The 23,757-nt window shown below is 42.5% G+C and overlaps 1 protein-coding gene across 2 annotated transcripts in view; it reads left to right on the top strand.

Annotated features, from left to right (window-relative positions):
• pla2r1 (phospholipase A2 receptor 1) overlaps positions 1-23,757 on the top strand; it is an 84,589-nt gene that overhangs the window by 12,999 nt on the left and 47,833 nt on the right. The window contains exons 2-7 of one of the 2 annotated variants that reach the window (XM_060941731.1): positions 6,832-7,212; positions 12,033-12,206; positions 17,039-17,203; positions 17,290-17,403; positions 18,276-18,428; positions 21,058-21,246. In XM_060941731.1, coding sequence (XP_060797714.1) covers positions 6,832-7,212; positions 12,033-12,206; positions 17,039-17,203; positions 17,290-17,403; positions 18,276-18,428; positions 21,058-21,246 — 1,176 coding nt within the window. Of the gene's footprint in view, positions 1-6,831; positions 7,213-12,032; positions 12,207-17,038; positions 17,204-17,289; positions 17,404-18,275; positions 18,429-21,030; positions 21,247-23,757 lie in introns of both variants that reach the window. The other variant, XM_060941730.1, reaches the window with a different exon arrangement.

Below are 23,757 nucleotides of genomic sequence, written 5' to 3'. Positions count from 1 at the left end.
TGGCTACTTAATCGACACTTCGTCACCAGTGTAGTTAAGGACGTTTCTTTCAAACCCATTCATAAATTCGATCCAGGTAAAAACTGTGTTAAATATTTCGAGAGACATTGATGTGATTGATCTGAAACTAGTTGCCCAGTTGTGAAGAATTTCTGGCGGAACCTGTGTGCCTTTATTTATTATGGAAAATATTGATGAAAAATTCGTCGTACTTTGGAAGAATGGCCAGATTTCACGTGAATGGCATTCAGCAGACGCTCTTATCCAGAGCGACGTACAACGCACCTGGGGAGCAGTTGGGGGTTAGATGCCGTGCTCAAGGGCACTTCAGCCATTCGTGCTGGTCAGTGGTGGCTGGTAGTCTTTCAAACAGGGGAGGCTGGTCGGTTACGATATTTCCAGATTTTAAAAGAAAAAAGAAAAAACACATCAATTTTGCCCATACTCTCGCCTCTGATCTGGCTGATTGTTGGCAGGGTCACAAACTGTGAAATAACAGGTTCTTTTGGCCCATTAGCCTACTGTCCAATATACATGATGGTGGTGTTGGGGGGGTTATATTTTAACATTTTATATTTTAAAATTGTGTCATGTTGTTTAAAAATTGATCATTATTGAAAGCAGCTCTTTGTCAGGAACCTCATCAGTAACAGCAGAGTGTTCTGGAATAGGCACAAGCACTGACCTTGGGGAGCCAAACACAGAGCTGGGTGCCACACATTTCATTCAATGACACTTTCCCTATATTTTACTTATTTTGACTGAGAAATGTTTTATTGACAATTTTGATAACCCTTCACTTTTAATCCAGGTCTGTAGTGTGAAATGTTCTCGGCTGTGTTTTTGTTTAAAAATGTTTTCCAAATTGTAGCTGTGTTTAATTCATATCCAGAAAAATATATATTCCAATATAATATACTCAGCATAAACATTTTAAATAGATTCTATATTTTTGGTCCATCCATGACATATTACTAAAGTAGCCTATTTACTGTTGTTGATGTGGGTCACTTGCTGTTAGCCAATTCGCTTTCTCGTACCAGGAGAGCTGAAAGGAACGAGTATTATTCCCTACCTTTTTCACCAAGTCAATTTGAGGCGTTGGTCTACCCTGCTCTTTAATTTTAATTTTTTCCTCGAAAGGAAGACTGGCAAATGGCTTCACCAAAATTAAATCAGCAATGCTCGGCATCCGTGCGCAGCTTTCTTGCTAGCTGACTAGCCCCCTTAAGTTCAAGTTCAGTCACTCAAATAAACGTTCATTTCTGGAACTAAGATAGCAAACTTGACAACACTATATTTACACTTTATTTACAATGAAAATATATACAAACTAAAAAAGCTGGTAGAAACCGTATGTAACGAATGAAATCGAAATGTAAGCTGATCTCTTACGATACACCACAGCACTTGCGAATCCGCATGGGACTGAACTGAGATTCACCGCTGCCTGTCTATGTTTGAAACGAGCTGTCAATCAAAGAAAATATCCGGCCGCTTTCACCAATCACCAGTCTCCTCGCGGAAACTGCCATGCCCCTCCCATGTGAGGCTCGGAGTCCGTGGGCGGGTATTTTCTCAGTATTTGTCCAATAACCGTCTTGCATTTTGAGATTGAAAAGCGCAGAGCTCCCAAATGCCGTTGAAGTCCACTGAGGCTGGGCTGCATCGCGCTGTCACGAGGGGGAAAAACTCACGCACACATTAAAGTTATAACGGAATGATTTCGCACTGTAGTTGGGTTGAGCACATATATTTCTATGATTCTGGATCTGAAATAGCAATGTTATAAGGTCGGCTATAACATAAGCCTAGCGCAATTCATCCTACACGATGTTCGTCATTTTTAGAGGAGGCTGAGCCTCCCTCGCTGTCTTAGAGCAATCGCCCGTGCCGTGCTGGTCCAGGAAATCAAACTGATGATGACCTTTTGGTCCCGAAGCTGCTTTTCTAACCATTAGGCCGTGGCTTTCCCATTCATGTAACTTTACAGGTAAGAAACTAAGCTTTATTGCTTTGAACAAAGCATTCAAACAATATATTTATTCAATTCAACACTCTCCAAAACAAACAGCAACAAGTGTTACCAGGCAAAACAAACCTCGCCCGGCAGCACTTATTTTATACCTATACGTTGATAATGGTAATATTTCTCAATCATCAGCTATCAGGCTATAGTCCTATGGAAATCCATGACCTTGAGTTTGACATTTCAAAGTCATTCAAGGTCAAAAGTCATGTTGGCAACTGAAAGCCCGTATGGGACTTCCTATATGTTGTATAATGGCAAACATCTGGCTATCATGAACCATTTTAAAGTGATAGCCCTTTGAAAACCCATGACCTTCAGTTTGACCTTTCAAGGTCAAAGATCATGGTGCCAAATGAAAGCCCATATGGCACTTCCGATAAGTCGATAATGGTAAACATCTGTCTGCCATCAACCGTTTTCAAGTTACAGCCCTCTGAAAATCCGTGACCTTGAGTTTGAGCTTTCAAGCTCACTCAAGGTCAAAGATCATGGTGCCAAATGAAAGGCCATGTGGGAGTTCCTATACGCTCATCTATCAGCAACCGGTTTTGAGTTATAAAGGAAAACATGTTATTTTGACCGAAAGGTCGACCTTTCCGGTGACCTTGACCTTCACATCGATCTGATAAATTTAATCAGGTAATCTACGACCCATTGCCCACCTACCCTGAAAATTTGAAGTCAGTCGATGCAACCGTCTAGACGCTAGATTGTTAACAGACGGACACACAAACAAACGGCACCGATTACAGTACCTCGCCCCGCCGACTCCGTCATGGTCGAGGGAATTAAAACTCTAACATCTGGTAATATATTTGTAATATAGCAAGATCTTTATAGATCTTTATTCGCCCTAAGCGTTAAATTATAATGTTAAAAGCGTCCTTCTTTTTTATATCATGTGTTCATTTCGTACTAGCTGTAAACACGTTAGGCATTGTTGTTATCAAAATAATCCTAAAACATTTAAATAAACGTAACAACTTCGTCTCAGCGTTTGCCCTGCGATAGATTGGCGACCTGCCCAGGGTGTACTTCACCTCTCGCCCGAAGCCAGCTGGGATTGGCTCCAGCTGCCCCCATGACCCTCATGGATAAGCGCTATGGATAGATGGATGAATGCATGGAACAACCTTAGCGCATAATTTACCAGTGTGTGCTGAGTAATAGGTCAGATATTTTTGCATGATGTCATGGTGCTGGAAAGCTCGCAGTAAGGAATAAAATATTTGCAGACCTTCGAGCAGCCTTTGTTTCGAAAAAATCCTCCAAACGAAGGCCAGTTTAATGACGTTGTGGCAGCGGGGGCGTGGTCAAGCATCGGTCTGTGACAGGAGGGTGGAGCCGGGGAAGGTGAGTGGCAGATTCGCTACACCTGACTGTAATTAACCTGTGTTTTGTGTGTGTTTTCCCAGTAAACCGCTCCCTATTTTAAGAGGCTGAGAGAGAGCAGAGGGAGCGCGACCCGGGAGTGGAGGCTGAGAGTGTGTCTGTGTGCTGCGAGTTCGTTTAAGCTGAAAAGTTTATTAATAAAACACGCTGTTACTCCCTCCAAACGTTGTCCTGCCGTCCTCTGTGCTCCACCCACGCATTGTCCGCGCTACAGACGTGTATGAGGATGGACACTGGACCCTGGCCTTCAGAACCGAAAGACTCAGTGGGCATCTGGAGCAGGTCCAGCATTTCAACCGCTTTCACTTTTTACGCGCTTTCTGTCTCAATGGGAGACACGAACAGCAAGTAGGACAAGCTGCAGTGTGGCAGGACCTCTCTCTCTCTTTCTCTCTCTCCATTCAATCCATCCATCTATCCAGCCATTTTCTATAGAGGATGTGCAGTCACGGGCGGCACGGTGGTGTAGTGGTTAGCACTGTCGCCTCACAGCAAGGAGGTCCGGGTTCGAGCCCCGGGGCCGGCGAGGGCCTTTCTGTGTGGAGTTTGCATGTTCTCCCCGTGTCCGCGTGGGTTTCCTCCGGGTGCTCCGGTTTCCCCCACAGTCCAAAGACATGCAGGTTAGGTTAACTGGTGACTCTAAATTGAGCGTAGGTGTGAATGTGAGTGTGAATGGTTGTCTGTGTCTATGTGTCAGCCCTGTGATGACCTGGCGACTTGTCCAGGGTGTACCCCGCCTTTCGCCCGTAGTCAGCTGGGATAGGCTCCAGCTTGCCTGCGACCCTGTAGAAGGATAAAGCGGCTACAGATAATGAGATGAGATGAGATGTGCAGTCACGTGACCCGTCCGTGTTTACTCCGCCATATTGGACGGCTTCAGGATTGTTTACCTTGCGCGAGCGTAATGGATCCAGGCAGTAATCCCCAAGAAAATTCGGAAAATACCCCATCTACATCGCGCGATTACTTGTCTAAGTTTGTTCAGCATCTTGAAGGTGACGTGAGGCAGCGTTACGTGGGAAAGTGTTCCAGGTTGGGGATTGCAGATCCGTACAACTTGCCGCAATCCTTGTTCAGGGAAATTCGGAGCTGCGGTGCCGGCGATTTGCCCGATCTGGCCTACCACGACATTTACAATTTTCTCGTTAATCGTGAATCGTGTTACACTGGCAAAGCCCTCAAAGCTTACAAGAGCCTGGAAGCTTATAAATATTTTGTTGCGGGATGGGTATCCCAACTCTACCTCTGGAAGGTTCCGAAGAAGAATGTCTACTTGATAACCTCACGGGTAAGCGGCATTAAGACGTTTATCATAAAGAGACTATGCAGGACATTTTATCGTAAGAATGTTCGAAATCTAAACTCAGTTCCAGATAATGACAGGGTTGTAAATATGTATGTTTTTGTCTGGAAAAAAATATCACAAATCACCAACTATGCAGTTATCATTCAATCCGGAAATCAACTTAACAGATGTACTCGGAGTGTTGAATTAGAAGATTACACCTACCTGATATGAAGTGTTCACTACAAATTCGGCTGGTAGAACTGGTGTACCAGTTTTCTCTTCGCACAGCGGACACCCATTTTGCGCGTCTCTCCTCGTCTGCGGGGAATCTATAAAATGACACGCCCTCCTTTTGGCCCTGTCTATTGGTACAACCAAATGCTGAACAAGATATAACCATTCTCGAAAGATCTGCTCCCACACACTTGATAATTAGAACGGGTTCGTCTAAAGGCCTCTGCATGCTCTTGCGACAAGGCTTTCGCAGATAGCTTTTCGCAGACAGTTGTAATTTATCGTTGAGCGGGGAGTAATAGGCATGCACGATGTTATTCACCGCCACAACGCAAGGGGGTGCGAAGTCACTAGGAGTAGTTGGTGGGTGTGGTTAGTGGAGTGTTTATCCCCCGGTTACTTATAATGACTAGAACTTTTTTTTTTTTATAATGACTAGAACTGGAGTCGTATAGCTGTACGTACTTCCTCAATCAACCGCTCTTCATGCTGCTCCATCTTCGCTCGTGTTTTTAAAAATGCCGGTCGTGAAAACAAACCAAACCGGGAAAGTAGGGAAGCGGAAGTGTGTGTACAGCGGGTAGAGTGGACCAATCAGAGCCCTCTTGTCTGTGGCGCTGTCTGCGAGGCTTCTGCGGTGGTCACAATTTTTGGGAGGTGCGCGCAGAGCGTCTGCGAAGGTGGGGGGGCTACGCAGACACTGTCTGCGACGCCATCTGTGAGGACTGGGTTGTCAGCATAAATTGGCCTTAAGTTCTATGCGCGGCCATGCCGTCCAAGATGGCAGATAAACAAATATCACGTGACGTCACGTGCACGCTCTCTATACCACTTATCCATTGCAGGTCAGGAAGAAGCTGGAGCCAATCTCAGCTGGCTTCGGGTGAGAGGCAGGGTTATCCGCATATCTTTGGGTTGTTGGAGGAAACCGGAGCACCCTGAGGAAACCCACGCCATCACAGGGAGAACATGGAAACTCCACACAGACAAACACAAACACAACTCTTCTTGCCGAGGACCTTCCGCTGATGCGGCTAAAATGCTATGCAACACGTACAGTAACTCTAACCGTAAGATCTTGGGCTAAGTTTTCTAAAGGTTAAAACATGCACTACTGAGTTCATGCCCTTCTATTAACACGCATGATTTCACTTTTGATGATTCACAGTATCCCAAGACTTCAAAACACAGACTGGAGCCCTCCGAGAAAGTAAACATGAATAATTGAATGACATACAATTGTTAGATGGCTTTGAATGTATGAGACAGTGAGTCACCCCAGACACACACACCCCTTCCTCGAATGACATGAATGCGGAGAATGTAATTTCGTGGTCAGGAGTAAAGACAGTCCCGAGTATTTCGCCGTAGGGCTCGTCTCAATGACCCAGACTACAGGAGAACTGTCTAAACCACTCTAAGCTTTCCTCGAGTCATTTGGCCAGGCCTTGACATGCACGGCTCCCAATTGAAGCAGCGTCTTTGTGTTTTTGACGCTATATTAGGTATCCAGTTACACTTTTATGTCAAAAAAGCCCCTCACCTTCAGATGGATTCGAGACCTCTGAAATATCAGGTGATGTGAAATAGGATCTAGTGGTGCTGTGAAGCATATTATCAGTCCTGTCTCCTTTGAGTGGCTCTTGTTCTCCGCTAACACTTCTCATGTCGTCGTCGAACGCTGTCTGGGCCGTGGAACACTCTTAAAGAGACTTTTCGCACTGTGTGAATCGGTCACTCTCAGGTTTATTGGATACACAGAGACACTGAATTGTGTCGGATAGTTGGCCATGGGATGCCGGTGCTACTCAGACTTTCACTCGTCTTCATGGAAGTAACCAGATTTTCTTTACGTCTCTGTGTGTGTGTGTGTGTTTAATCACAGATAAAGGTGTATTCCTTCTGGAGAGCATATCTTTGCAGCGCTGTCTCTTTGCCAACTCTTCTGGCATCTCGCTGGCCAGCTGTGATCGCTCAACCACTGGGTTGCTATGGAAGTGGGTGTCTCGCCATCGCCTCTTCAACCTAGGCACCAGCATGTGCCTGGGCATCAACGCAACGAACCAGCAGTCTGAAGTTGGAATGTTCGAGTGTGACGTTCCCTTACACTCCATGTGGTGGCGCTGTCATGGCCATGCTTTGTATGGAACCACCCAGAAGAGCCTACTGGTGATGAGCTCCCGGGTGACAGTAAAGAGATCCAGCACGCACAACTGGAGGATCTATGGGGAGCTCGGAGAGGCTCCCTGTACTTACCCCTACGAAGGCAAATTGAGTTATTAGCAAGTTATTATGGTGGTGTACATTCAGATTGCTTCAGCTTATATCTCATATCTCATACACGTATTTAAAACAGTTTATTAATTATGTGAAGATTCTGCTTCAGATACGTTATACATTTTGTTGGGCAAAAAATGTAAATTTGCGTATACAGTTAGGCCCAAAAATATTTGGACAGTGACACAAGTTTTGTTATTTTAGCTGTTTACGAAAACATATTCAGGATACAATTATATAATCAATATGGGCTTAAAGTTCAGACTCTCAGCTGTAATTTGAGAGTATTCACATCCAATTTGGAGCAAGGGTTTAGGAATTACAGCTCTTTTAATACGTAGCCGCCTCTTTTTCAAGTGACCAAAAGTAATTGGACAATTGACTCAGAAGGCTGCAAAAAAAAAAAAAAAACAAGGCTGCATGGGCTCTTCCCTCGTTAACCTGTCATCAATCAAGCAGTTAAAAGGTCTGGAGTTGATTCCTGGTGTGGCGTTTGCATTTGGGCAATTCCATGTAAATGTCAACCTCACCATGCAAAAATAAAGCAACATGTAATACATCAAAACCACTCCCAGAGATCTCACCTAGGCCTGTATTTTACAGATGTGAATAAGTTGAACCAATTTGTAACCAACCTAATGTGTCACTGTCAGTCTTTCTTTCTTATAATGTAAAACCCAAGCTAAAATCAACTTTGATCATGTACAATTCTATATTATTGCCACAAGCCACAGAAATGTATGCTAAAATCCACAAAACAGCAAAACAATAGCCATCCTAAATATTATTTAAGAACTTTGATAGTTTTAGCTGATATTTAGAGAGTTTTTCAAAGGGTTATGGTGGTTAAATTGCTGATTTTCTAAACATACGCCATGTCTATTTCAGACGCGTCACATCCATAACGGAATTTCGTCACATCCATAACGCTGACTTTTCCTTCCGAAACTCTGCATGAAATACAAAATATTTTAAACAAAGATTTTTTAATATTCACCTTGGACCCCTCTATCAAATGGATATCTCCATTTCAACATTAGGTTTACAATTTCACAGAGTTTGATAAAAATGTACAGTCACCCAAGAAAAGTGATACTTTTTCTGTCACGTCCATAACGCATCTTTTATTGGCGTTTTCTGGCATGCCCTAGATGTACTATGGGAATTGTTCTTGTTCTGTCACTTCTCCAGTATGGTACAGCCTTAAAATATGCAACACCTGTTTAAATACTGGGAGACAATAAAACATGCACTGGGTCATTTGTTGCCATTTTGAGTTCAAGTGTCACGTCCATAACGCTGGAATTGCTCATTTGGAAGCTGTTGCTGTGAACACACAACATGCGGTCAAAGGAGCTCTCAACGGAGGTGAAACAGACCATCCTGAGGCTGAAAAAAAAGAAGAAATCCATCAGAGAGATAGCAGAAATGTTAGGAGTGGCCAAATCACCACTTTGGTACATTCTGAGAAAAAAAGAGTGCACTGGTGAGCTTGGGAACTCAAAAAGGCCTGGACGTCCACGGAAGACAACAGTGGTGGATGATCGCAGAATCCTTTCCATGGTGAAGAAAAACCCCTTCACAACATCCACTCAAGTGAAGAACACTCTCCAGGAAGTAGGTGGATCAGTATCTAAAGGGGTGTTCACACGGCAACTTTTACTCCGGTGTAGCACCGGGGCTGCCCCGGTAGAGCGTTCACACGGTACAAAGTTATAGCGGTGTAGCCCCTGAAAGCTGCTTAAACCGGTGCAAATCTAACCCTGCTCGGGAGGTGGTTTAAGAAATGTACTCCGGAGTAAACGCTAGTTTGCGGGGCAGCACCGATATAAAATGGGACGTCTGAACGCTACAGGGGTAGACTCGCTACGCGTGAGGAGAGTTGATTACATACGGGCATTGCATAATTTGCATCCTGGTATTTTGCGCTTCCAAAATGGCGAATATCAACAACAACAGAACTGCGTGTCTTCCAGTGTTGCCAGATTGGGCGGTTTTAAGTGCATTTTGGTGGATTTGAACATATTTTGGGCTGGAAAACGTCAGCAATATCTGGCAACACTGGTGTCTTCATCCACGTTGTTTTCCCGGCGCTTGGTGATGCCATAACAACCGGGAAAAGGAAGTACATTTTCACGCATGCGCATATTTCATTTCCGCATTATTACTATCGCAAATGATAGTAATAATGATAGGAAATGATAGTAATAAAAGGAAATGATATCAAAACTTTATTACTATCAAAGGAAATTATAGTAATAAAGTTTTTGCTACTATTGCACGGTCGCAGAAACTGCCGTGTGAACGCAAGTGGGGCTGCACCGGTGCTAACACGCTTCTCTCTAGTAAGCAGGGATGTGACGTGTGAACGCTGCGCAAAATTTACACCGGTGTAAGATATATCGCAACAAAATACATCGGTGCAGCATCGATGCAAATATGTGCCGTGTGAACACCCTATAAGTCTACCATAAAGAGAAGACTTCAAGGATTCACCACAAGGTGCAAACCGTTAATCAGCCTCAAAAATAGAAAGGCCAGAATTGACTTTGCCAAAAAACACCTGAAGAAGCCGGCCCAGTTCTGGAACAGCATTCTTTGGACAGATGAGACTAAGATCAACCTGTACCAGAATGATGGGAAGAAGAAAGTTCGGAGAAGAATTGGAACAGCTCATGATCCAAAGCACACCACGTCTTCTGTAAAACATGGTGGAGGCAGTGCGATGGCATGGGCATGCATGGCTTCCAATGGCACTGGGTCAGTTGTGTTTATTGATGATGTGACAAAAGACAGAAGCAGCCAGATGAATTCTGAAGTGTAAAGGGATATACTTCCTGCTCAGATTCAGCCAAATCTTCACAGTACAGATGGACAATGATCCAAAGCATACTGCCAAAGCAACCCAGGAGTTTTTTTAAAAGCAATGAAGTGGAATATTCTGCAATGGCCGAGTCAGTCACCAGATCTCAACCCAATCGAGCGTGCGTTTCACTTGCTCAAGACAAAACTTAAGGCAGAAAGACCCACAAACAAGCAACAACTGAAGACAGCTGCAGTAAAGGCCTGGCAAAGCATCACAAAGGAGGAAACCCAGCGTTTGGTGATGTCCATGGGTTCCAGACTTCAGGGAGTCATTGCCTGCAAAGGATTCTCAACAAAATATTGAAACGTGGGGGCGTCGTGGCTCAGGTGGATAAGGCGCCATACCATAAATCCAGTGACCCGGGTTTGAGTCCGACCCGAGGTCATTTCCCGATCCCTCCCCATCTCTCTCTCCCACTCATTTCCTGTCTCTACACTGTCCTATCCAATAAAGGTGAAAAAAGCCCCCCCAAAAAATACTGAAAAGTAACATTTTACTTACGGTTATGTTTATTTGTCCAATTACTTTTGAGCCCCTGAAATGAGGAGCGTTTGTATAAAAATAGCTACGGTTCCTACATGTTTAATCATATATTTTTGTTCAACCCCTTGAATTAAACCTTAAAGTCTGCACTTCAATTCTGTTGTAGTTGTTTCATTTCAAATCCAATGTGGTGGCATGCAGAGCCCAAATCATGAAGATTGTGTCACTGTCCAAATATTTCTGGGCCGAACTGTATGAACATAAAAGCACATTCACAATTATGCACAGATCCAACAAACACCTTGGGAATTGTTGTTCTACAATGTAGAAAAAAGTCGAAATACAGAAAAACCTACGGACGAGTCGGTGTGTCCGCACTTTTGACTGGTTTAAGTGGTTATGTTTTAATGAAAGGTCCCTTTACAACCCCAATTCCAAGAAAGTTGGGAGGCTTTGTAAACTGTAAATAAAAACAGAATGCGATCATTTGCAAATCATGGAAACCCTGTATTTCATTGAAAATAGTACAAAGACAGCATATCAAATGTTGAAACTGAGACATTTTATTGTTGTTTGAAAAATATATGCTCGTTTTGAATTTGATGTCAGCAACACGTTTCAAAAAAGTTGGGACAGGGGCGTGTTTACCACTGTGTTGCATCACCTCTACTTTTAACAACGCTCTGTAAACGTTTGGGAACTGAGGAGACCAATTGGTGTCGTTTCGAAAGAGAAATCTTGTCCCATTCTTGCCTGATATACAATTTTAGTTGCTCAACAGTTTGGGTCTTCTTTGTCGTATCTTGTGCTTCATAATGCGCCAAATGTTTTAAATAGGAGACAGGTCTGGACTGCAGGCAGGCCAGTTTAGCACCCGGACTCTTTTACTATAGAGCCATGCAGTTTTAATCTGTGCAGAAAGCGGTTTGGTATTGTCTTGCTGAAAGAATGAAGGCCTTCCCTGAAAAAGATTGTATCTGGATGGCAGCGTATTGCTCTGAGACGTGTTTATATCATTCAGCATTAATGATGCCTTCCCAGATGTACAAGCTACCCAGGTCATGTGCACTAATGCCCCCTCATACTATCACAGATGCTGGCTTTTGAACTGTGCACTGATAACAAGCCGGATGGTCTCTCTCCTCTTTAGCCTGGAGGACGTGGGGTCCATGATTTCTAAAAAGAAATGTGTTGCTGACGTCAAATTCAAAACGAGCATATATTTTTCAAAGAACAATAAAATTTGACATGTTGTCTTTGTACTATTTTCAATGAAATGTAGGGTTTCCATGATTTGCAAATCTTCACATTCTCTTTTCATTTATGTTTTATAGTGTCCCAACTTTTTTTTTTTAATTGGAGTTGTATAGAATCATGTCATACATCTACTTATTGAGGTTCCAGTATGGATCTCAGTCCATATCTCACCCGATTTCAAGTGCGTGTTTCCATGTTTGTAGAAATCCACACTCTACTGGGGAATGCCCAGGGTTTACCCTGTGCCCTGCCTTTCCAGTACAGTGGTAAGTGGTACTGGGACTGCACCTCAGAAGGTAGAGAGGATCAGCACCTCTGGTGCGCCACCACCAGCAGCTATGACCAGGACCAGAAGTGGGGATTCTGCCCGACTGCAGGTACACACACTCTGTACACAGATCTAGACGTAACACACGTATGATCTTCTTTGAAACTCTGCCTTGAGGCTTCCGGCAGACATTCTGTATTTGGGTCTGTCTCAGAAACTGGGTACTGTGGGGGGACCCCACTAAATATACTCACAGTCAATAAACTATACGGTTTTGAATGGTGATGTTGGTTTTAATTTGAAGTAAAATGATGAAAAAAATAATACAGATAAAACTAAATCTTTGATGTGAATACTCTATTCAGAATTTGGCAAAAATTCTACAAATTTGTGGAAAAATGGCGGCTTGATCTGGGACATGATAAACGGTTGACTACATCGCATTCCCTTAAAAAGGTTGTAGTCCACTGAAAAGTCTACACTTATCACTAATTGTATTTTAAGTTGTAACTTTATACACCTAAGGATTGGTGTGCTCACAGAATAATCATAACCGTAATAAAACATCATGCAAAATATTTCATCACCGTCGTAACTCCATTTTCCGCAGACCCAAACCAATACGATCGCGTGTTTTGATCTAAACGGAAAGCCTCAGGGTCAAGGTCACTACCTCACCAAAAGTAGGAACTTAAAATCACTACGCCATATAAACATTCAGTTATAAATCTGCGATTTTGTTTTTTAAAACGAAAGCTGAAAGTTAGGTATAGAATATGTTTCTTACAGAATATGTTACGATGGTAGCTGGTCTTGTATGAATTTCTGAGCTATAAAATGAGTTGTGGTCTATTTTTTACCGTAGCGTGTTATTTGTGTGCGGGGAAGGACACACATTAACAATTTGCATGTGTAGAATGGAATTTTCCACTCCAACAGTTAGAAGTTGATCTCGCTTCCATTTGCGGTCTTTCTGTTACGCGGGTGATCTGTTCGGACGTTATCGCTGAAAAGGTGAGTTTTGACGGTTTTATTTTGTTTTAGTCTTGCAGTATAAGGCAATAGAATGTTTCTTTTTCATCTTACTTTCATATTTCGTCGTGTTTGCGTATTTTTGGCCAATATTTTGCAACCATGGTCAATTTAGATCGAACTTTTGATAGAATCTACGGCCAGTCGTTTTGCCCCGCCCCCGCCTCACGCTTCGTCCGGTGCGGTAGTGATGTCCCGTTGCTCGCGCGCCGCATCAGAGACCCGCGCGACCTTCAGCCGGTACAGTCGCTGTTCTTTTACCACCGCCGTTATTCTCATCTTTCCGGTGTGTTCTTGATTTTTCCGTTGCGTCCTATTTCGCCGTATCAAATACCCAAACTGTATCATATTATTCATATTTAAGTGAATAATCAATTCAGTCATCATAACTTGGCATCTTTAACCCAAGCAATCAAAAAGAGGAAATTTATTCAATATTTTCACTCATCTGTGAAGGAGGGGCTTTAATTCTTCATGATGGAGTTATTTTATATGGAAATCAATTTTACAAAAGCATGTGAATTGCAGGGCGGCACGGTGGTGTAGTGGTTAGCGCTGTCGCCTCACAGCAAGAAGGTCCTGGGTTCGAGCCCCGGGGCCGGCGAGGGCCTTTCTGTGCAGAGTTTGTATGTTCTCCCCGTGTCCGCGTGGGTTTCCTCCGGGTGCTCCGGTTTCCCCCACAGTCCAAAGACATGCAGGTTAGGTTAACTGGTGACTCTAAATTGACCGTAGGTGTGAATGTGAGTGTGAATGGTTGTCTATGTGTCAGCCCTGTGATGACCTGGCGACTTGTCCAGGGTGTACCCCGCCTTTCGCCCGTAGTCAGCTGGGATAGGCTCCAGCTTGCCTGCGACCCTGTAGAACAGGATAAAGCGGCTACAGATAATGAGATATACAGTGTCCTGCTGCACGTGCGTCTGAGTCGTGTCCACACTCATGGGCAGTCAGTTTAAGGTTCTTTTTTATATTTGAGGAAAATATCAAATATAAATGACCTCCTAATCAATTGAAAGCATTACTGTAAAGTAATATAACCTTCTGGAACTGTCGAGACTTTGACTTTCTCAATCTTTAAGAAATTTCTGCATCAAATAAAAAATTAATAACAAAGAAAAAAATTAAAGTGAAATGTTTTTTTTTTTTTAATGCCAGACTCCGTTGAACAACTTAGATGTTTTTAAAAATGTAGATGTCTTTTAAACCTCTTTGCATCATTAGCTCACCTGGCTGCAAGGCCGATGAGCTGCTTCCATCGTCCACAGTTCAGTTTCCGTTCCGATTATTTTGTTTGAAAGAACTCGTCACTCCGCGCAAAACTTGGTCGGTGTTTTGTCAAATTTTTTGCTAACGAGTTCCTAATTAGGCCAAATTAACAAGTTTTCCAGGCCTCTCGCTAGAATTGCATCTCCTCTCTGATTTCTCATCCGATTTCGGTTCTGATCGATGTTTTGCGTAGATCTTCCCATGAGGAACACAACTTTGGTCGTTTGTTTGTTGATTTTCCTGTTGTAACCAATTTGTTGACACCTTTGTTTATTTTCAGTTAAATCGTATCTCCTCCCTCCGTCAGTTCTCCACGGATTATCGTTCTGATTGTTTGTTTTATTTGAAAGAACTAGACCTTCTGTATAACACTTGATCGTTGTATTGTCAAATTTTTGCTAACAAATTAGTAATTAAGTCAACTTCTCCTCTCTCATTTATCATGCGAATTCAGTTCTGGTCGATCTTCAGTCGGGGAACAAAATTTAGTCCTTTGTTGATTTTCCTGTTGGAAACAGTTTGTCGTGGAGGTTGGTCCTCTCTCACATCGTCACATTTCAGTTCTGTTTGATGTTTTGGTCATCGTGGCTGTTTTGATGGCAGGCCAGATGAGCGACTGCGGCCTTGGCGTTCTGATGTAGCAGCCCTAAACTGTGTAAATTTTCTGTTTAGAAATTATATTGTCTAAAATGTTTGTCTTCAGCATTACGTACAACCCCGATTCCAAAAAAGTTGGGACAAAGTACAAATTGTAAATAAAAACGGAATGCAATGATGTGGAAGTTTCAAAATTCCATATTTTATTCAGAATAGAACATAGATGACATATCAAATGTTTAAACTGAGAAAATGTATCATTTAAAGAGAAAAATTAGGTGATTTTAAATTTCATGACAACAACACATCTCAAAAAAGTTGGGACAAGGCCATGTTTCCCACTGTGAGACATCCCCTTTTCTCTTTACAACAGTCTGTAAACGTCTGGGGACTGAGGAGACAAGTTGCTCAAGTTTAGGGATAGGAATGTTAACCCATTCTTGTCTAATGTAGGATTCTAGTTGCTCAACTGTCTTAGGTCTTTATCGTATCTTCTGTTTTATGATGCGCCAAATGTTTTCTATGGGTGAAAGATCTGGACTGCAGGCTGGCCAGTTCAGTACCCGGACCCTTCTTCTACGCAGCCATGATGCTGTAATTGATGCAGTATGTGGTTTGGCATTGTCATGTTGGAAAATGCAAGGTCTTCCCTGAAAGAGACGTCGTCTGGATGGGAGCATATGTTGCTCTAGAACCTGGATATACCTTTCAGCATTGATGGTGTCTTTCCAGATGTGTAAGCTGCCCATGCCACACACACTAATGCAACCCCATACCATCAGAGATGCAGGCTTCTGAACTGAGCGCTGATAACAACTTGGGTCGTCCTTCTCCTCTTTAGTCTGAATGGCACGGCGTCCCTAATTTCCATAAAGAACTTCAAATTTTGATTCGTCTGACCACAGAACAGTTTTCCACTTTGCCACAGTCCATTTTAAATGAGCCTTGGCCCAGAGAAGACGTCTGCGCTTCTGGATCATGTTTAGATACGGCTTCTTCTTTGAACTATAGAGTTTTAGCTGGCAACGGCGGATGGCACGGTGAATTGTGTTCACAGATAATGTTCTCTGGAAATATTCCTGAGCCCATTTTGTGATTTCCAATACAGAAGCATGCCTGTATGTGATGCAGTGCCGTCTAAGGGCCTGAAGATCACGGGCACCCAGTATGGTTTTCCGGCCTTGACCCTTACGCACAGAGATTCTTCCAGATTCTCTGAATCTTTTGATGATATTATGCACTGTAGATGATGATATGTTCAAACTCTTTGCAATTTTACACTGTCGAACTCCTTTCTGATATTGCTCCACTGTTTGTCGGCGCAGAATTAGGGGGATTGGTGATCCTCTTCCCATCTTTACTTCTGAGAGCCGCTGCCACTCCCAGATGCTCTTTTTATACCCAGTCATGTTAATGACCTATTGCCAATTGACCTAATGAGTTGCAATTTGGTCCTCCAGCTGTTCCTTTTTTGTACCTTTAACTTTTCCAGCCTCTTATTGCCCCGTCCCAACTTTTTTGAGATGTGTTGCTGTCATGAAATTTCAAATGAGCCAATATTTGGCATGAAATTTCAAAATGTCTCACTTTTGACATTTGATATGTTGTCTATGTTCTACTGTGAGTACAGTATCAGTTTTTGAGATTTGTAAGTTATTGCATTCCGTTTTTATTTACAATTTATACTTTGTCCCAACTTTTTTGGAATCGGGGTTGTATTTTACATCTGAATGTTTTTGGACTTATTATTATTATTTCAAAAATAGTATTTTAGCCTTTTTTTACTCATGGACAATCCATTTTCCTTTTAATGTCTGATAGCTTGGCAAATTTAGGTTAAAAAAAAGGAAGAGAACATCTAAAGAACCTGGGTTTGCGTATAAATAATGTATGCAAGAAAGGGTTCATTTAATTCAAATAAATAAGCAATTATTCAGAAAAGAAACATACACGGTACATAGAAATATTATGCGACTATGAATCATATATCACATTTCTATTCAAATTGAAGTCATGTTTATTATTGGATTCCTTTCTCGTGCGTCACAGTGCCCGGGTGTGAGCCGTTCTGGGAGAGCAGCGCTGAACTGAAAGCCTGTTATCAGTTTAACTTGTACTCTCTCCTCACCTGGAGCCAAGCACTCACCTCCTGTCAGTCACAGGGAGCCAGTCTCCTGTCCATCACGCACGCTGACGAGCACAGCTACATCAGAGGTATAAATATACACACGCACACACACACACTGACACAATGCATGTTTATGAGTTAGCGTATCTGACTGCAGTGTATCTCTCCGTAGATAAACTTGCAGAAATGGGGGTGATCGTCTGGACTGGACTAAACCATCTAGCTCACGATGGGGGGTGGCAGTGGTCAGACGGATCCCCCCTGGCGCTGCTTCAGTATACCTCAGGTTCGAGAGAAAAGCACTTTCCTTTCTGTACATTCCTGTAACGGTTTATTTTGGAGCAAGGAATTGGGAATTAATTCCGATTCCAGTGACTCAGTTTCAAAACAATTCTTTATTAATGTTGATCCATCTTTATTTTTCTTTTCTCCAAGGTCATGACATTTTTTTTCCTAGCATGACCACTGTGTTCTTTCCTTCTTCTTTTTTTAAGAAGGTAAACAGCTTATTGAAAGTTTTTTTTTCACTACCCAAGCTGAAGCTCATACAGATTTTGTGAAGCACTATGAACCTGCTTTTACGGTATGTTGTACTCTGTGTAGTGGAATATGTGTGTGCATTATTTCTGATTTGAAAATGGTGCATTTTGGGTCACAGGTCGCATAATCTTGCTAAATCTGAATTAACGTGAAACATTAAAGATGAAATACTCTCAAAGGAAAGCACTAACTGCCCTTTCCTACAAATATGAAGTGGGTGACAGATGCCCCGAGATGGTCACTGTGATTGATACAGGGAGTAATCCCATGCCTCCTACAAAGACAGTCTTGATGTCATGGACACCTGACAGCTCAGGATTTGAACTTGTGATCTCCTGAACACAGGGTGAACACATTTCTGTTGCACCAAACGGGATCCTCGAAAGTAATCCTAGATATTCTGTATTGCTGATGTTTGTCTATTAAAACTTTCGCACACAGCCTTATGTAAAAGTCTGATTCTGATATTTTTTGGATCGATGCAGAAAAGCAGTGCATCTAAGGGTTAATTATTTTCCAATTCCCAACTGTAATTAATGTTGTAGCAACTGAATGACCTAAATGGTTGTGTACACTATAATTCATATAGCCCTCTTTCCACTCTCCTTTTGTGGCCAGACATGACGTCGCTCGTGGTGCGGCAGAACCAGCTGTGTGGGGTGTTTAACTCCGCTCTGGGCGCAGGGCACTGGCAGAGCTTGTCCTGCGATTCTGCTTTGCCTTACATTTGCAAGAAAACCCCCAATGTTAGCAGGAGAGCCGAGCCTATTGGTAAGAAGCCTGATTTATCCATCCGTCTATGTCACCATCCACCCATCCTCATCAGATACCTCTATCCTTTTATTTTTCCTTTTAGCAATCCATTTATCTAACCAACCAACCATACCAGATAACTTCATCCATCCATATATTTATCCATCCATCCATCCATCCATCCATCCATCCATCCACCAATCCACATCAAGTCCATCCATCCATTCCTCCACATCAGGCCCATTTATCAAGCCCATCCATCCATCCACATCAGGGCCATCCCTTCATCCATATCAGGTCCATCCATCCATCCATCCATCCATCCACATCAAGCCCATTTATCCATCCATCATCCATCCATCCATCCATCTATATCAGATACCTCTATCCTTTTATTTTTCCTTTTAGCAATCCATTTATCTAACCAACCAACCATACCAGATAACTTCATTCATCCATCCATCCATCCATCCATCCATCCATCCATCCAACAATCCACATCAAGTCCATCCATCCATTCCTCCACATCAGGCCCATTTATCAAGCCCATCCATCCATCCACATCAGGCCCATCCCTTCATCCATATCAGGCCCATCCATCCATCCATCCATCCATCCATCCATCCATCCATCCATCCATCCATCCATATCAGGCCCATCCATCCATCCATCCATCCATCCATCCATATCAAGTCCATCCATCCATTCCTCCACATCAGGCCCATTTATCAAGCCCATCCATCCATCCATCCATCCATCCATCCATCCATCCATCCATCCATCCATCCATCCACATCAGGCCCATCCATCCATCCATCCATCCATCCATCCATCCATCCATCCACATCAAGCCCATTTATCCATCCATCCATCCATCCATCCACATCAAGCCCATCCATCCATCCATCCATCCATCCACATCAGGCCCATCCATCCATCCATCCATCCATCCATCCACATCAAGCCCATTTATCCATCCATCATCCATCCATCTATATCAGATACCTCTATCCTTTTATTTTTCCTTTTAGCAATCCATTTATCTAACCAACCAACCAACCAACCAACCAACCATACCAGATAACTTCATTCATCCTTATCCATCCATCCATCCATCCATCCATCCACATCAAGCCCATCCATCCATTCCTCCACATCAGGCCCATTTATCAAGCCCATCCATCCATCCATCCATCCATCCACATCAGGGCCATCCCTTCATCCATATCAGGTCCATCCATCCATCCATCCATCCATCCATCCATCCACATCAAGCCCATTTATCCATCCATCCATCCATCCATCCATCTATATCAGATACCTCTATCCTTTTATTTTTCCTTTTAGCAATCCATTTATCTAACCAACCAACCATACCAGATAACTTCATCCATCCATCCATCCATCCATCCAACCATCCACATCAAGCCCATCCATCCATTCCTCCACATCAGGCCCATTTATCAAGCCCATCCATCCATCCATCCATCCATCCACATCAGGGCCATCCCTTCATCCATATCAGGCCCATCCATCCATCCATCCATCCATCCATCCACATCAAGCCCATTTATCTATCCATCCATCCATCCATCCATCCATCCATCTATATCAGATACCTTTATCCTTTTATTTTTCCTTCTATCAGACCATTTATCTAACCAACCAGCCACATCAGATACCTCCATCCATCCATCCATCCATCCATCCATCCATCAATGCACACAACCGTCCTCATCACATACCTCTGTCCTTTTATTTTTCCTTCTATCAATCCATTTTTCTAAAGAGCCAACCATACCAGATACCTTCATTCATCCATATATTTATCCATCCATCCATATCAGGCCCGTTTATCCATTCATTGATCCATCCACATCAAGCCCATCCATCCATCCTTCCATCCACATCAGGCCCATTTATCCATCCATCCATCCATCCATCCATCCATCCATCCATCCAATTATCCAACTGTTGGATTGTCCACATTAGAGCGATCCATACACATCACATTCATCTATACAGCCAATTATCCACATTAGATCCATCCAGTTGTACATTCATACGCAGCAAATTCATCTTTATACTGAGGACTCCGTATCAGAGCCATCCATCCATTCAGTCAGCCAGCCAGTCATCCATCCAGGCATTCAGTTGTATATTCATCCATCCATTCACCCATATATTCATCCATTCAAACTTTCATCCATCCATCCAACGATCCATGTCAGACCAATTTATCCATACTTCAAACAAAAATCCAGTAATAAATATGTGCACATCTGTCCCTGTGAATCAAACCACTCATCTGTTATTAATCACAAAGTGGTACATGTTATTTCTGCATGTGAAAGTTCAGTGCTTTTTGATATTGCAGTCACACTCCTGTTATGTATGGCAGCTTTCAAGGAAGTTTCTAAATTGTCCTGAGTTTTGTCATCTGTAAATATAACTCCTCGATATTAGTGAGTCAGAATTCATCCTTTTGTCATGGTGTAGAATTTGGATTTGAATGTTCTAGAGGGTTTCACAGCTGTGGGCCACCTGCAGTCTGAATTTCTGCATGACATACATTCACATATTTACACTGCAGAAACAAAAAGGGTTTTTTTTATTTCAGCTTCTAACGTGCTACTTCCTGATTCAGATAACTGGCAGTATAAGAACACTGTGTGTCCAGACGGCTGGATCGATCACAATGGCTTCTGTTATCGCTATGTGGATGAGAAGGGGAGCTGGGACAACTCCGTTAATACATGCAAGGCTCTCGGGGGACAACTGACCAGCATCCTCTCCCTCTCTGAACAGGAGCTACTGCTCGCGCTCCTTATTAACGGTTAGCCTGAATGTTCCGTGTTCTTTTACTCTGAGTAAGTAGAGTCACTGTTTCAGCTGTTGTTCAGGTTTATATGATAATAAAGCTACAAAGATTACTTTTAACACATGACTATAACACGACCGAAAGTGTTGCTCAAGCATGCTTACTTTGTAGAGTAAATTTTAGCGTCAGACTGTTTTGTAATTTTCCTTTTCACTGAGTGTTGCCTCTTCAAGGACTAACGACTTGGAATGTTCTGTACCGAAACACGTTCATCTTATCATGCTCGTTGCGTAGCAAGCCAGCGATTAGAGAAGAACCAACCAGCTTGAGAGGGCATGTAATGCGGTAGATGTAATGCAATATGTGTCTCCCTTTTGTCTAGTAAGGAGTATACTAGTGCATCTCAAAAAATTAGAATACCATGAAAAAGTTCCTTTTTTTCATAATTTAATTCAAAAAGGTAAACTTTCATATATTCTATATTCATTACATGTAAAGTGAAATATTTAAAGCCTTTTTTGTTTTAATTTTGATGATTATGGCTTATAGCTCATGAAAATCAGAAATCCAGTATCTCAAATTATTAGAATATTCCCTAAGATCAATCAAAAAAAGGATTTACAATACAGAAATGTCCAACTTCTGAAAAGTATATTCATTTATACACTCAATACTTGGTTGGGGCTCCTTTACCATGAATTACTGTATCAGTGCGGTGTGGCATGGAGGTGATCAGTCTGTGGCACTGCTGAGGTGTTATTGAAGCCCAGGTTGCTTTGATAGTGGCCTTCAGCGTATCTGTATTTTTGGGTCGGGTGTTTCTCATCTTCCTCTTGACAATACCCCATAGATTCTCTATAGGGTTCAGGTCAGGCAAGTTGGCTGGCCAATCAAACACAGTAATATCATGGTCAGCAAACCATTTGGTAGTAGTTTTGGCACTGTGGGTAGGTGCTAAGTCCTGCTGGAAAAGGAAATCAGCATCTCCAAAAAGCTCGTCAGCAGATGGAAGCATGAAGTGCTCTAAAATCTCCTGGTAGATGGCTGTGTTGACTTTGGACTTGATAAAATACAGTGGACCAACACCAGCAGATGACATGGCACCCCAAATCATCACAGACTGTGGAAACTTCACACTGGGCTTCAAACACCTTGGATCCTGTGCCTCTCCACTCTTCCTCCAGACTCTAGAACCGTGATTTCCAAATTAAATGCAAAATGTACTTTCATCTGAAAAGAGGACTTTGGACCACTGAACAACAGTCCATTTCTTTCTCTCCTTAGCCCAGATAAGACACTTCTGACATTGTCTCTGGCTCAGGAGTAGCTTGATATTAGGAATGTGAAAGTTGTATACCCTTTCTTGAAGATGTCTGTTCGTGATGAGTCTTGATACACTGACCCCAGCCTCAGTCCACTCCTTGTGAAGCTCTCCCAAGTTCTTGAATCAACTTTTCTTGACAATCCTCTCAAGACTGCGGCCATCCCTGTTGCTTGTGCACCTTTTCCAGCCACCCTTTTCAGCAATGACCTTTTGTGGCTTACCCTCCTTGTGGAGGGCATCAGTGATCATCTTCTGGACAACAGTCAAGTCAGCAGTCTTCCCCATGATTGTGGTTGTGTGTACTGAACTAGACCGAGAGATACACTGTGTTCATACTGTTTTACTCAAACTCGAAATGAAATATTCTAATATTTTGAGATGTTTTTTATGTTTTTGTATTGTATGCCATACTGATTAAAATTAAAATAGAAAAATGCTTGAAACATTTTAGTTTATGTGTAATGAGTCTATAATATATAACATTTTCACTTTCTTAAATAACTGATGGAAAATATTGAACTTTTTCACAATATTCTAATTTTTTGAGATGCACTAGTATATACAGTCCTGCTCACCATTATTGGCACCCGTGAAGTTTAAGTACATAATGTGGAATATCTCCTGAAAAAAATGAATCAAGTGGAACAACGTTTTTCTATAGAGAACTTGTGTTTGATACAAAAGAGCAAATGATAAACAACAATTTAAAACAATAAACAATGAGGGGGGAAAATAGAAAAACTTAAAGCTTGCTGTGTCACTGATATTGGCACCCTTTGCTGTAAATCAGTATGGAAACACATTACGACTCACCTGTGGTAAATCACAAATGAGAATCACCTGTGATAAATTGTCTGTGCCCATGTGACATGAATTAGCTAATGAATGATGACTTCCGTGTTTTAAAAAGCCACCTGTTATTCCCTGCTCCTTTGTCACAATGGTGAAGACAAAGGAGCTGTCTGAGGACATCAGAAGAGCTATTATTAGCATACACAAGACCTCCAAAGGGTATAAGGCCATCTCCAAAGACCTTGGTATCCCTGTTTCAACAGTGTGTAATGTTATTAAGAAGTTTGCCAAGCATGGAACGGTCAAGAGCCTCCCTGGACGGGGGGGGGGGTTGATGAGAGAAGTCTTCGAAGGTTGGTGCGAATGGTGGAAAAAACACCACGTCAAACATCCAAAGACCTGAAGGCCAA

Source organism: Neoarius graeffei, chromosome 15, assembly GCF_027579695.1.
Source record: "Neoarius graeffei isolate fNeoGra1 chromosome 15, fNeoGra1.pri, whole genome shotgun sequence".
NCBI lineage: Eukaryota > Metazoa > Chordata > Actinopteri > Siluriformes > Ariidae > Neoarius > Neoarius graeffei.
Note: the sequence above shows the minus strand (reverse complement) of the source record. Positions and strands in the feature narration are given on the sequence as shown.